We start from the raw sequence: 14,072 nt of genomic DNA on the forward strand, positions 1-14,072 counted from the left end.
GGTCAAGAGTCCATTTTAGCATACCCGGGAACCATTCAAAAGTCTTATAACTGTGGGATAGAAGCTGTTCTTGACCCCGTAGTATGTTCTTTCAGGCTTTTGTATCTTCTGCCCAATGGTTGGCATTTACTGACCATTCCCAAGTAGCCTTCAAGATGGTGGTGAGCAGTTACCTCAATCTTCTACAGTCTTTCTGGTGCGAGGTACTCCCACAGTGCTAGGGCGAGACCCAGCAGCAATGAAGGAAGGGATGGTGATGTGTGCCACTCTCTACATATTAAGCACTGCCGCCCTGGGAAGAAGTCTCCGCTTGTCTTCTCCAGCAATGCCTCTTATCATTGTGTATACCTCTATCAAGTCACCTGTCATTTTCCTTCTCTCCGAAGAGCAAAACCCTAGCTTACCAAACCTTCCCTCGTAAGACACGCTCTCTAATCCAGGCAGCATGCTGGCGAATCTCCTCTGCACCCTCTCTGAAGCTTCCACATCCTTCCTATAATGAGGTGACCAAACGAACACAATACTCTGAATGTGGTCAACCCGGGGTTTTATGGAGCTGCAACATTATCTCATGGCTCTTGATCTCAATTGCTGACTAACGAAAGCCAACAAACTGTAGATCTTCTTAACCATCCTATCGATTTGTGCAGTTACTTGGAGTGGCCTGACTTACCTATCCTGGGAAAAGACACTGGCTGCCTCCCCTATCTTGTCTCATGATGGTGAGGAGGTAAAGCCCTCCCCACCATTGAGCACATCTACTTGGAGCGCTGTCACACAGAAGCAGCGTCCACCTTCAGGGACCCCCACCACCCAGGACATGCTCTCTTCCCTCAGCTACCATTAGGAGGGAGGTACAGAAACCTCAGCACTCACATCACCAAGTTCAGGGACAATTATTACCCCTCACCCATCAGGCTCCTGAACGAGAGAGGATAACTTCACCCACCCCAGTACTGCACTGATTCCACAACCTATGGAATCACTTTTAACAACTTGTACAGTTCCTTTTTATTTTTTTCTCTCTATTTGCACAGTTTGTTGTCTTTCGCACTTTAGTTGTCTGTCTATCCTACCGAGTGCGGTCTTTCATTGATTCTATTCCGTTTCTTGTATTTACTGTGAATGCCTGCAAGAAAATGACTCCCAGGATTGTGTATGGTAACATATATCTACTTTGATAATAAATTTACTTTGAACTTTATGAACTTCCACCAGGTCTTATAGACGTCCAATAACTCGTACTCTGATGTTGTGTTTCTAGACAACTTGTGGAATGACCAGTCCCTGGAGATGGACCATGACCTGCCTCCGGGCTGGAGAACCATCCGAGACTCCAGTGGGACCTACTATTGGCACGTGCCAACGGGCACCACCCAGTGGCAGCACCCAGCCTGTGGCTCGGATGTTGGCCTGGCCTCTGGCAAGCTTCCGCCCGTGGTGCTGCCTGCCCTGGGGAACGAGGTGAGAGGATAGTGAGAGAGAGAGCGGGGACAGCCGTGCATGTTTGGAGTGAAGTGTGTGAGGGCTTTGTTCATGAGTAGGTGATTGGTAGAAATCTAAGGCCACCTTCAGGGTGTGGGAGCAACACCTTATGTTCCATCTCGGTACCCTCCAATCTGATGGCATGAACATCAACTTCTACATTTTTTGGTTCTCCCTCCCCCTTCCCTCTTCTTCATTCCCCCACTCTGTCCCCCTCCCCATACCTCTTCTCCCCATCTGCCCATCACCTCCCCCTGGTGCCCCTCCTTCCCTTCTTTATAACTGCATCAATATGTTGGGACCAGGTTAGATCCTCAGAGATCTTGACACCCAGGAACTTGAAGCTGCTCACTCTCTCCACTTCTGATCCCTCTATGAGGATCGGTATGTGTTCCTTCATCTTACCCTTCCTGATGTCCACAATCAGCTCTATCGTCTTACTGACGTTAAGTGCCAGATTGTTGCTGTGACACCACTCCTGTACGCCCTCTCGTCACCACCTGAGATTCAACCATCAGAAAATTTATAGATGGTATTTGAGCTATGCCTAACCACACAGTCATGGGTATAGAGAGAGTAGAACATTTGGGTAAGCACTCACCCCTGAGGTGCGCCAGTGTTGATCGTCAGCGAGGAGGATATGTTATCACTAATCCGCACAGACTGTGGTCTTCCAGTTAGGAAGTCGAGGATCCAATTGCAGAGGGAGGTACAGAGGCCCAGGTTCTGTATCTCCTCAATCTGGATTGTGGGAATGATGGTGTTAAATGCTGAGCTATAGTCAATGAACAGCATCCTGATGTAGGTGTTTGTGTTGTTCAGGTGGTCTAAAGCCATGTGAAGAACAGTTGCAAAACAGTTGCCAGACCAATCTGTGATGCATCCAGATTGGACAGTCGATGGTGTATCATTTAAAATTGTTGAGTGTCAATGGGAACATATGTATTGGTTTACAGAACATAACTGGAATGCTTTCAGAAATCTTTTCCCATTTTGACCTAGTTTAACAGCGAAACTGGCTGTTTCCCTGACGTACCTCTTCCTAGAAATGCTGCCTGGCCTGCTGCGTTCGCCAGCAACTTTTATGTGTGTTGCTTGAAATTCCAGCATCTGCAGATTTCCTCGTGTTTCCACTTTGTTCAGTATGTTCATCATCTTCCGTTTTTTGTTTTGGATTTCCAGTAACAAAGTTTGTTTTGTTGATTTTGCATTTACCACTTAATTCCCAATCTCTGCTGTAATTTACAGTCTGTAATTACAAAATAAATGGCAGGATACTTGGTGGTGTAGAGGAGCAGAGGGATCTCAGGGTACATGTCCACAGATCCCTGAAAGTTGCCTCACAGGTGGATAGGGTAGTTAAGAAAGCTTATGGGGTGTTAGCTTATTTATAAGTCGAGGGATAGAGTTTAAGAGTCGCGATGTAATGATGCAGCTCTAAAACTCTGGTTAGGCCACTCTTGGAGTACTGTGTCCAGTTCTGGTCACCTCACTATAGGAAGGATGTGGAAGCATTGGAAAGGGTACAGAGGAGATTTACCAGGATGCTGCCTGGTTTAGAGAGTATGCATTATGATCAGAGGTTAAGGGAGCTAGGGCTTTACTCTTTGGAGAGAAGGAGGATGAGAGGAGACATGATAGAGGTATACAAGATATTAAGAGGAATAGATAGAGTGGATAGCCAGCGCCTCTTCCCCAGGGCACCACTGCTCAATACAAGGGGACATGGCTTTAAAGTAAGGAGTGGGAAGTTCAAGGGGGATATTAGAGGAAGGTTTTTTACTCAGAGAGTGGTTGGTGCGTGGAATGCACTGCCTGAGTCAGTGGTGGAGGCAGATACACTAGTGAAGTTTAAGAGACTACTAGACAGGTATATGGAGGAATTTAAGGTGGGGGGGTATATGGGAGGCAGGGTTTGAGGGTCAGCACAACATTGCTGGCTGAAGGGCCTGTACTGTGCTGTACTGTTCTATGTTCTATGTAATCTGTCACCGCCCTGAGAGTAGTCCTCCACTGTAATGCCCAGGCTGCTTACTGATGCTGGAGGGCTTGACTTGCAGGGAGAGACTGGACGGTGGTTGGCTGAGGAATGACCTTATCGAAGTTTATAAGATTGTGAGGAGCATGGATAAGGTGAATGGCCACAGTCTTTTTCCCACTGCAGGGGAGTCTCGAGATTGGCTTTATTTGTCACATGTACCTCCAAACATGTAGGGAAATGCATCACTTGCGTCTGACCAACAGGGTGTCGCCATACTTCCGGTGCCAACGTAGCATGTCCTCAGTTTACTAACCCTCACCGGTACGTCTTCGGACTGTGGGAAGAAACCGGAGCACCCGGAAGAAACCCATGAGGTCACGGGGAGAGCGTACAAACTCCTTACAGGCAGTGGCAGGAACTGAACCCGGCCGCCAGTACTGTAAAGCATTATGCGTTCCATTACGGTACCGAACTGTCTGTGGATTGAGAAACCTGTCTTTTAAATCCTGTCCTTCTCACCGTAACTTCTGCTTTCTAGTCTAGTTTCTGGTCACCCTCCTTATCTCTGTCCCTTATTAATATATAAACCTCAATAAAGTCATCCCTCATCCTCCTTCATTCCAGGTTAAACAGTCCTCCCCACCCCCGGTAGATTATTAACTGAATATAAACCGCACAGAAGTCATATTCAAACTTGAGTTCTGCACCTTTTAGCCGACAATTTAACAACTGCACCCCAAACCCCTCCCTTCCACACCCATGCATGAAATTTGGATGACTGGGTGAAAAATGCTTATTTGGAACACTTCGCATTGAAGTGTGAGAGGGAGACAAGGCAGCACAATCATTTCAGGAGTGACATTCGGAAAGTCTTCGTGCATTTAGTGATCAGCATTTGAAATGGACTGTAAGCAGAGTGAACATGAGTTTTGAACTAATGGGATACAAAAAAATAGATGTTTTGGTGAAATCTGGGTGGACCTAATGGCCATCTTTCTCAAGGAGCTTTCATTGACAGAGTTATTAGATGGATTCGCGACTAACTGCCTGTTAAATCCCTCTTAATCTAAGTCTAATTATGAAATCACTTGCAGACCATATCGCTTGCACCCTTTAAAGCAGTATTCTTTGTAAATATGCGTTCATCACTGAAGAAAATGCATAGGATCTAAGATACACAACTATAGATAGTGAATCCTTAATCAAATGTAAAAAAAAGTTTTTTGTATGACTTGAGTCAACGTGACAGACAAAGCTCGATGACGTAATGTTTTGCTGTGAGACTTGTACATGATAATATCCGTTTTTCAATGTTTATTTGGGAATACGTATATGATGTTGCTAGGATAAGTTAACGGTCGTGGCAATACAGAAGCATTTGGCTGTAGGGTTACCTTGCCGTGAAATTTATAATTTCTTTCTTGGAAGTGTAATCTGAAATGAGAGGTAGGCAGAGCCACTTGTTAGAATGATTGCTGAGCCATAGACCAGTTATCACCAAAGTGTTGTTTGTACCCCAAGCCCAGGTTCATGTTTGTTTTAGTGCACTAATCTCCTCTCCTGGGAAATTGTTAGGTACATTATGCTAACTGCTACGCTAACGTCCTGCGAATTTATTTATTTAAATAGAGAAATAAATAATTCAAAAGATGAATAATGAGGAATCATGGACTTTAAGAAATCTGATGTCAGAGGGGAAGAAGCTGTTCATCCTTCAGGCTCCTGTACGAACACCCAAGTACTAGAAACAGCGGGGACAGGTGAGAGGGGAAAGATTTAAAGTGACCCTTTTCACACAGGGGGTAGTGGGTAGGTGGAATAATTTGCCAGAGGAAATGATAGAGGTGAGTACAGTTACAGTATTAGAGACATTTGGATAGCTTCTTGATTAGTCAGAGTGTTAAAGGTCACCAGGAGTAGTTGGGTTGGGAGGGATAATGAATCAGCCATGATGGAATGGTGGAACAGACTCAGTAGGGCTGAAAGATCTCGTTCTGCTCCTGTGTCTTGGAGTCTTATAGGTACAGTACTGTGCCAACGTCCAGGCACATATGCATAGCTAGGCATATAGCATGTATTTGTCAACGTGGAGTTAAGAGTGAGTTTGCAAATCTAGCGGAGGTAAAGAATGTTGGGAATGGCGGGGGTGGAGCACCTCAGGAGGGGTGTGGGACGGGTGGCAGAGAAGGAGTGCCAGGGGTGGGTTGGGGTGCGGGTGCAGACACACCCAGCCCTGAGACAGCAGGCAAGGCCGTTTGATTATTGATCATTACAGAATGTCTCTGTAGAGCTTCCCACCCACTCCCCTCTCCCCTTCCCCTTTTCCCAACCATAATTCCCCTCTCCCTGTTCTCTTCCCACTCTCAGTCCACAGTAGAGACCCATATCGGAATCAGGTTTGTTATCACTCACATATGCCATGAAATTTGCAGCAATACATAAAATTACTGCAGTACTGAGCAAAAACTTAGGCGGTCTAGCTGTATATATGTGCCTAACACTTTTGCACAGTTCTATACAGGAACAGGAAAAAATTAGAGGGATATAGGACGGGCTGAGATCGGCACATTGGCTAGCGTGGTTGAGTTGGGCCAAAGGGCCTGTCTTCCTGCTCTTTGGCTCTGATCTCCACCTTGTTCACTGTCACAGGCTGCTGATCTGGGTCCTGTCGCTGCTCATCGCACGACCAGAGGTGGGAAGTTCGAGAGCAACATGCCAGAATCTTCTTCACTCGATCTCAGGTGAGGCCTCCCTCCTGCTCAGCCGGTATCTGGGCTCCCGACTGCACCAGCTGCACGTTGGCTCAAAGAGACCTCGGGGAAAGCTGGACATATGGTTGGATTCAGATAGAGTGGATGTGGAGAGGATGTTTCCTATAGTGGGGGAATCCAGGACCAGAGGGCACAATCTCAGAAAAGAAAGAGGTTCATATGCAGGATCCCGGAATTAAGGAGCGTTTAATGTCTCTGGAGTTTAGAAGATGAGCGGGATTCTCATTGAATCCTACTGAATATTGAAAGGCTTGGATAGAGTGGACGTGGAGAGGGTGTTTCCTATAGTGGGGGAGCCTAGGACCATAGGGCAGAGCCTCGAAATAGAGGGAGGTTCATATGCATGATCCCAGGATTGAGGGGTGTTTGATGTCTCTGGGTCTGTACTGTCTGGAGTTTAGAAGAATGGGGGGGAACCTCATTGAAATCTACTGAATATTGAAAGGCCTGGATAGAGTGGACATGGTGAGGACGTTTCCTAAAGTGGGTTAGTCTAGGACCAGAGGATACCGTCTCAAAGTACAAGGACATCCCTTTAGAACCGAGGAGCCAAAAGGAATTAATTTCCACAGGTGGCTGCGGAAGTATGACTATGACTATGAGGCCAAGTCATTGGATATATTTCAAGCAGAGGTTGATAGGTTCTTGATTAGTCAGGCCATCAGACGTTATGGGGGGAAGGCAGAGGTGTGGGGTTCAGAGGGATAGTAAATCAGCCATGATGGAATGACGGAGAAGACCTGATGGACCGAATGGCCTTATTCTGCTCCTATGTTTTATGGTCTGTCATCTGTCTTTCTGTAACTCTAAATGAATTTTAAAAAAATTAACGATACGTTCTCATCTGATGTCCACTTTTACAGGGATGAGGTAGCTTGGCAAGACGGCAGCTTTGATCTCCAGAGGAACTCAGAGTCAAAGGTACAGACAACTTCTGCCTTGATTGTGTCTTGGAAACAGTGACGGGGTATCAGTTTGATCGAAGCAGCATCACACCAGTATCACTCTCCCCCTCCTGCTCTCCCCAGAAAGACACACAAGCACCGTTCTCACCAATTCTTACAGAGGCAGCACTGGGAGTGTCGTGACAGTGCATCACTGTCTGGCACAGACATTGTCAGGCATCTGATCGCACGTCCCTGCAAAGGATTGTGAGGACTGCTATGAGGATCATCGGAGTCTCTCTTCCACCCGTTGGAGATATTTATCTGGAGAGCAGCAATCGCAGAGCCCTTAGCATGATCCTTCTCAACCATCCAACAATCTCCCTGACCCCCTACCATCAGGCAGGAGGTACCACAGCGTCAGGACAAGAACTGTTCCTCCCCCAGGCCGTGAGAGCACTGAACTCCCTGCCACCACCCAGGTCTCATCATCTATGTAGCATTATACTGTTCACCTCTTAACTTGTATTGTATAAGACCATGAGATATAGGAGCAGAATTAGGCCATTTGGCCCATCGAGTCTACTGTGCCATTTCATTGTAGCTGATCCAATTTTCCTCTCAGCTCAATCTCCTGCCTTCTCCCCCGACCAATCAAGAATCTATCAACCTCTGCCTTAAATATACATAAAGACTTGGCCTCCATAGCAGCCTGGGGCAAAGAATTCCACAGATTCACCACTCTCTGGCTAAAGAAATTCCTCCTCATCTCCATTCTAAAAGGTTGTCCACTCTATTCTGAGGCTGTGTTCTCTGGTCTTAGACTCTCCCACCAGAGGAAACATCCTCTCCACATCCACTCTATCAAGGCCTTTCACCCCTCAATAGGTTTCAATGAGGTCACCCTTCATCCTTCTGAATTCTAATAAATTCGGACCCAGAGCCATCAAACACTCTTCATATGACAAGCCATTCAATCCTGGAATCATTTTTGTGAACCTCCTTTGAACCCTCTCCAGTTTCAGCACATCCTTTCTAAGATAAGAGCCCAAAACTGCTCATAATACTCCAAGTGAGGCCTCACCAGTGCTTTATAAGGTCTTCATATGTGCCTTACTATTAAATTATTTGTGGTAATATTGCTCTGTGTGTTGTGTGTGAGTGTGAGTTATATGTACTCTGTTGTGCGCCCTGCTCCAGAAGAACGTTGTTTCGTTTGGCAGTGTACATGTGTACGGTTGAATGACAATAAACTTGAACTGAAAAGTGTGAAGTGATTCACTTTGGAAGGTCGAACTTGAAGGTGGAGTACAGGGTTAATGGCAGGGTTCTCAGCAGTGTGGAGGAACAGAGGGACCTTGAGGTCAGCATCCGTAGATCCCTCATTGATGCAGTGCAATTTGATGCGTTGGTTAAGAAGATGTATGGTGTGCTGGCCTTCATTATCGGGGGATTGAGTTTAAGAGCTGTGAGGTAATGTTGCAGCTCCGTAAAACCCTGGTTAGACCACACTTGGAGTATTGTGCTCAGTTCTGGTCACCTCATTGTAGGAAGGATGTGGAAGCTTTAGAGAGGTGCGAAGCAGATTTACCAGAATGCCGCCTGGATTAGAGAGCATGTCTTATGAAGATAGAGGATCTTATGAGCGAGTTCGGGCTTTTCTTTTTTGGAGTGAAGGAGAATGAGAGGTGACTTGATAGAGGTGTACAAGACGATGAGGCATAGATTAAGTGGACAGTCAGAGACTTTTTCCCTTGGGTGGAAATGGTTAATACCAAGAAGGCATAATTTTAAGGTGATTGGAGGAAAGTATCGGGATGGTGGGTGTGTGAAACGCCCTGTCGGAGTGGTGCCAGAGGCAGATACATTGGGGATATTTAAGGGACTGTCAGATAAGCACATGGATGATAGAAGAATGGAGAGATATGTGGGAGGGAAGGGTTAGATTGATCTTGGACTAGTTTTAAACATTGGCACAACATCGTGGGCCGAAGGACCTGTCTTGTTCTACGTTCTATGTTTAACTCAGCAGATCAGGCAGCATCTAAGGAGAGGAATATTCAGTCTATGTTTTGGGTTGAGATGCTTCATCAGGACTGGAAGGAAGGGAGCAGAAGCCAGAAAAGAGGGTGGGGCTGGGGGGAGATAAAGAAATACAAACTGGCAGGTAATCGGTGAGACCAGGTGAGGGGGAAGGTGGGTGGGTGGGTGGGGGAGGGGGATGAAGTGAGACACTGGGAGGTGATAGGTGAGACCAGGTGAGGGGGAAGGTGGGTGGGGGTGGGGATGAAGTGAGACACTGGGAAGTGATAGGTGAGACCAGGTGAGGGGGAAGGTGGGTGGGTGGGGGAGGGGGATGAAGTGAGACACTGGGAGGTGATAGGTGAGACCAGGTGAGGGGGAAGGTGGGTGGGTGGGGGAGGGGGGATGAAGTGAGACACTGGGAGGTGATAGGTGAGACCAGGTGAGGGGGAAGGTGGGTGGGGAGGGGGAGGGGAGATGAAGTGAGACACTGGGAGGTGATAGGTGAGACCAGGTGAGGGGGAAGGTGGGTGGGTGAGGGAGGGGGATGAAGTGAGACACTGGGAGGTGATAGGTGAGACCAGGTGAGGGGGAAGATGGGTGGGTGGGGGAGGGGGATGAAGTGAGACACTGGGAGGTGATAGGTGAGACCAGGTGAGGGGGAAGGTGGGTGGGGAGGGGGATGAAGTGAGACACTGGGAGGTGATAGGTGAGACCAGGTGAGGGGGAAGGTGGGTGGGGGAGGAGGGGATGAAGTGAGACACTGGGAGGTGATAGGTGAGACCAGGTGAGGGGGAAGGTCGGTGGGTCGGGGAGGGGGATGAAGTGAGACACTGGGAGGTGATAGGTGAGACCAGGTGAGGGGGAAGGTGGGTGAGTGAGAGAGGGGATGAAGTGAGACACTGGGAGGTGATAGGTGATGGGGAGGGTGGGTGGGGAGGGTGCTGAAGTGAGACACTGGGAGGTGATAGGTGAGACCAGGTGAGGGGGAAGGTGGGTGGGTGAGGGAGGGGGATGAAGTGAGACACTGGGAGGTGATAGGTGAGACCAGGTGAGGGGGAAGGTGGGTGGGGAGGGGGATGAAGTGAGAGCACTGGCAGGTGATACGTGAGACCAGGTAAGGGGGAAGGTGGGTGGGTGGGGGAGGAGGGGGATGAAGTGAGACACTGGGAGGTGATAGGTGAGACCAGGTGAGACCAGGTGAGGGGGAAGGTCGGTGGGTAGGGGAGGGGGGATGAAGTGAGACACTGGGAGGTGATAGGTGAGACCAGGTGAGGGGGAAGGTGGGTGAGTGAGAGAGGGGATGAAGTGAGACACTGGGAGGTGATAGGTGAGACCAGGTGAGGGGGAAGATGGGTGGGTGGGGGAGGGGGATGAAGTGAGACACTGGGAGGTGATAGGTGATGGGGAGGGTGGGTGGGGAGGGGGATGAAGTGAGACACTGGGAGGTGATAGGTGAGACCAGGTGAGGAGGAAGATGGGTGGGTGGGGGAGGGGGATGAAGTGAGACACTGGGAGGTGATAGGTGAGACCAGGTGAGGGGGAAGGTCGGTGGGTCGGGGAGGGGGATGAAGTGAGACACTGGGAGGTGATAGGTGAGACCAGGTGAGGGGGAAGGTGGGTGAGTGAGAGAGGGGATGAAGTGAGACACTGGGAGGTGATAGGTGATGGGGAGGGTGGGTGGGGAGGGTGCTGAAGTGAGACACTGGGAGGTGATAGGTGAGACCAGGTGAGGGGGAAGGTGGGTGGGTGAGGGAGGGGGATGAAGTGAGACACTGGGAGGTGATAGGTGAGACCAGGTGAGGGGGAAGGTGGGTGGGGAGGGGGATGAAGTGAGACACTGGCAGGTGATACGTGAGACCAGGTAAGGGGGAAGGTGGGTGGGTGGGGGAGGAGGGGGATGAAGTGAGACACTGGGAGGTGATAGGTGAGACCAGGTGAGACCAGGTGAGGGGGAAGGTCGGTGGGTAGGGGAGGGGGGATGAAGTGAGACACTGGGAGGTGATAGGTGAGACCAGGTGAGGGGGAAGGTGGGTGAGTGAGAGAGGGGATGAAGTGAGACACTGGGAGGTGATAGGTGAGACCAGGTGAGGGGGAAGATGGGTGGGTGGGGGAGGGGGATGAAGTGAGACACTGGGAGGTGATAGGTGATGGGGAGGGTGGGTGGGGAGGGGGATGAAGTGAGACACTGGGAGGTGATAGGTGAGACCAGGTGAGGAGGAAGATGGGTGGGTGGGGGAGGGGGATGAAGTGAGACACTGGGAGGTGATAGGTGAGACCAGGTGAGGGGGAAGGTGGGTGGGTGGGGGAGGAGGGGGATGAAGTGAGACACTGGGAGGTGATAGGTGAGACCAGTGGAGGGGGAAGGTGGGTGGGTGGGGGAGGGGGGATGAAGTGAGATACTGGGAGGTGATAGGTGAGACCAGTGGAGGGGGAAGGTGGGTGGGTGGGGGAGGGGGGATGAAGTGAGACACTGGGTGATAGGTGAGACCAGGTGAGGGGGAAGGTAGGTGGGTGGGGGAGGGGGGATGAAGTGAGACACTGGGAGGTGATAGGTGAGACCAGGTGAGGGGGAAGGTGGGTGGGTGGGGAGGGGATGAAGTGAGACACTGGGAGGTGATAGGTGAGACCAGATGAGGGGGAAGGTGGGTGGGTGGGGGAGGGGAGATGAAGTGAGACACTGGGAGGTGATAGGTGAGACCAGGTGAGGGGGAAGGTGGGTGGATGGGGGAGGGGGGATGAAGTGAGACACTGGGAGGTGATAGGTGAGACCAGGTTTGGGGGAAGGTGGGTGGGTGGGGGAGGGGGGATGAAGTGAGATACTGGGAGGTGATAGGTGAGACCAGGTGAGGGGAAGGTGGGTGGGTGGGGGAGGGGGATGAAGTGAGACACTGGGAGGTGATAGGTGAGACCAGGTGAGGGGGAAGGTGGGCGGGTGGGGGAGAGGGATGAAGTGAGACACTGGGAGGTGATAGGTGAGACCAGGTGTGGGGGAAGGTGGGTGGGTGTGGGAGGGGGATGAAGAGAGACACTGGGAGGTGATAGGTGAGACCAGGTGAGGGGGAAGGTGGGTGAGTGGGGGAGGGGGATGAAGTGAGACACTGGGAGGTGATAGGTGAGATCAGGTGAGGGGGAAGGTGGGTGGGTGGGGGAGGGGGATGAAGTGAGACACTGGGAGGTGACGGGTGGAAGAGGTAAAGGTTTGAGTGAGGTTGTATCTGATTGGAGAGGCGATTGGATCATGGAAGAAAGGGAAAGATGAAGGACAGCAGAGGGAGGCGATGCATGGATGAGGTGAAGAGAAGGGCTGAGATAGTGACTAGAATGGGGAATGGGGAAGGGGAGTGGGGAGTCAATACTGGAAGTTAAACAAATCGATGTTCATGCCATCAGGTTGGAGGCTACCCATTTGGTATGAAGTGTTGATCTTTCAACCTGAAATGGGCCTCATTGTGGCAGTAGAGGAGCCATGGACTGACATGCCGGAATGGGAGTGGGAAGTCAAATTGATATGGGTGGCCACCAGGGCCACCTGCCTTTTGCGGCAGATAAAGCAAAGGTGCTTGACAAAGCAGCTCCTCCAACACGGACAGTTTTGTGCACTGTATACTACTCACACGGGGTTTGTAGAGATTTGAGAGAATTTTATGGACCATGAGGAGGTTGGGACTTTTTCATTAGAGTACTGAGGAATGGGAGGTGTACGAAATCCTGAGAGTTTAGATTTATCTCACTCAGAACAGGTCCTCCCAGCCCTTCGAGCCACGCCGCCAGCAGCCAACTGATTTAACCCTAGCCTAATCACAGGACAATTTATAATTTACAATTAATCTACTGTGGGAGGAAACCGGAGCACCCGGAGAAAACCCACATGGTCACAGAGAGAATGTACAGACTCCTTACAGAAGGCGTAGGAATTGAACTCTGAACTCTGATGCTCCAAGCTGTGATAGCATCGCGCTAACCGTTACACTACCATGGCTGCCCAATAGAAAGGGTGAATGTACACAGTCTTATTCCCATGGTGGGGGGAATTCAAGAATTAGAGGGCACAAGTTTGGGGTGAGGGGGGAGAGATTTAATAGGGAGCTGAGGGACAACCCTGTCACCCAGAGCTACACACACAAAATGCTGGAGGAACTCAGCAGATCAGGCAGCATCTATGGAAGGGAATAAACAGTCACCATTTTGAGCTGAAACCTTTCGTCAGGATTGGAAAGGAAGGGGGGAAGATGCCAGAATGAGAAATTGGAGGGAGGGGAAGGAGGATAAGTTGACAGGTGACAGTTGAAGCCAGGTAGGGGTGGGGAGGGGTAAAGTGAGAAGCTGGGAGGGGACAGGTTGAAAAGGTAAAGGGCTGGAGAGGAGAGTGGACCATGGGAGAAAGGGAAGGAGAAAGGGTTGGAGAGGAGAGTGGACCATGGGAGAAAGGGAAGGAGAAAGGGCTGGAGAGGAGAGTGGACCATGGGAGAAAGGGAAGGAGGGGTGAGGGATACAGAAGGAGATGATAGGCAAGTGAGGAGAAGAGGAGAGGTGAGTATCTCAGAAACTGCTGATCTCTTGGGATTTTCACATACAACAGTCTGCAGAGTTTATAGAGAATGGTGCAAAAATCCAAAAAAAAAAATCCAGTGAGCGGCAGTTTTGTGGGTGAAAATGTCGTGTAACGAGAGAGGTCAGAGGAGAATGGCCAGACTGGTTCAAGCTGACAGGAAGGTGACAGTAACTCAAATAACCTCACATTACAGCAGTGTTGTGCAGAATCTCTGAATGCATGACACATTGAATCTTGAAGTAGATGCCCTACCGCGGCAGAAGACGGTGAGCACACTCTCAGTGGCCACTCCATTTTGTTCAGGAGGTTGGTAATGAAGTAGCCACCGAGTGTGTAACCCTCGGCTCTAGTCTAATGTGACGGCTCTTTCCTCT

The 14,072-nt window shown here is 49.8% G+C and overlaps 1 protein-coding gene across 3 annotated transcripts in view; it reads left to right on the forward strand.

Annotated features, from left to right (window-relative positions):
- apbb3 (amyloid beta (A4) precursor protein-binding, family B, member 3) overlaps window positions 1-14,072 on the forward strand; it is a 59,333-nt gene that overhangs the window by 19,147 nt on the left and 26,114 nt on the right. For all 3 annotated transcript variants that reach the window (XM_063053026.1, XM_063053025.1, XM_063053027.1), the window contains exons 2-4: window positions 1,265-1,464; window positions 6,116-6,207; window positions 7,101-7,158. In XM_063053026.1, the coding sequence (XP_062909096.1) occupies window positions 1,294-1,464; window positions 6,116-6,207; window positions 7,101-7,158 (321 nt within the window). In that variant the 5' untranslated portion in view covers window positions 1,265-1,293. The remainder of the gene's footprint in view (window positions 1-1,264; window positions 1,465-6,115; window positions 6,208-7,100; window positions 7,159-14,072) is intronic.

Source organism: Mobula hypostoma, chromosome 7 (assembly GCF_963921235.1).
Source record: "Mobula hypostoma chromosome 7, sMobHyp1.1, whole genome shotgun sequence".
NCBI lineage: Eukaryota > Metazoa > Chordata > Chondrichthyes > Myliobatiformes > Myliobatidae > Mobula > Mobula hypostoma.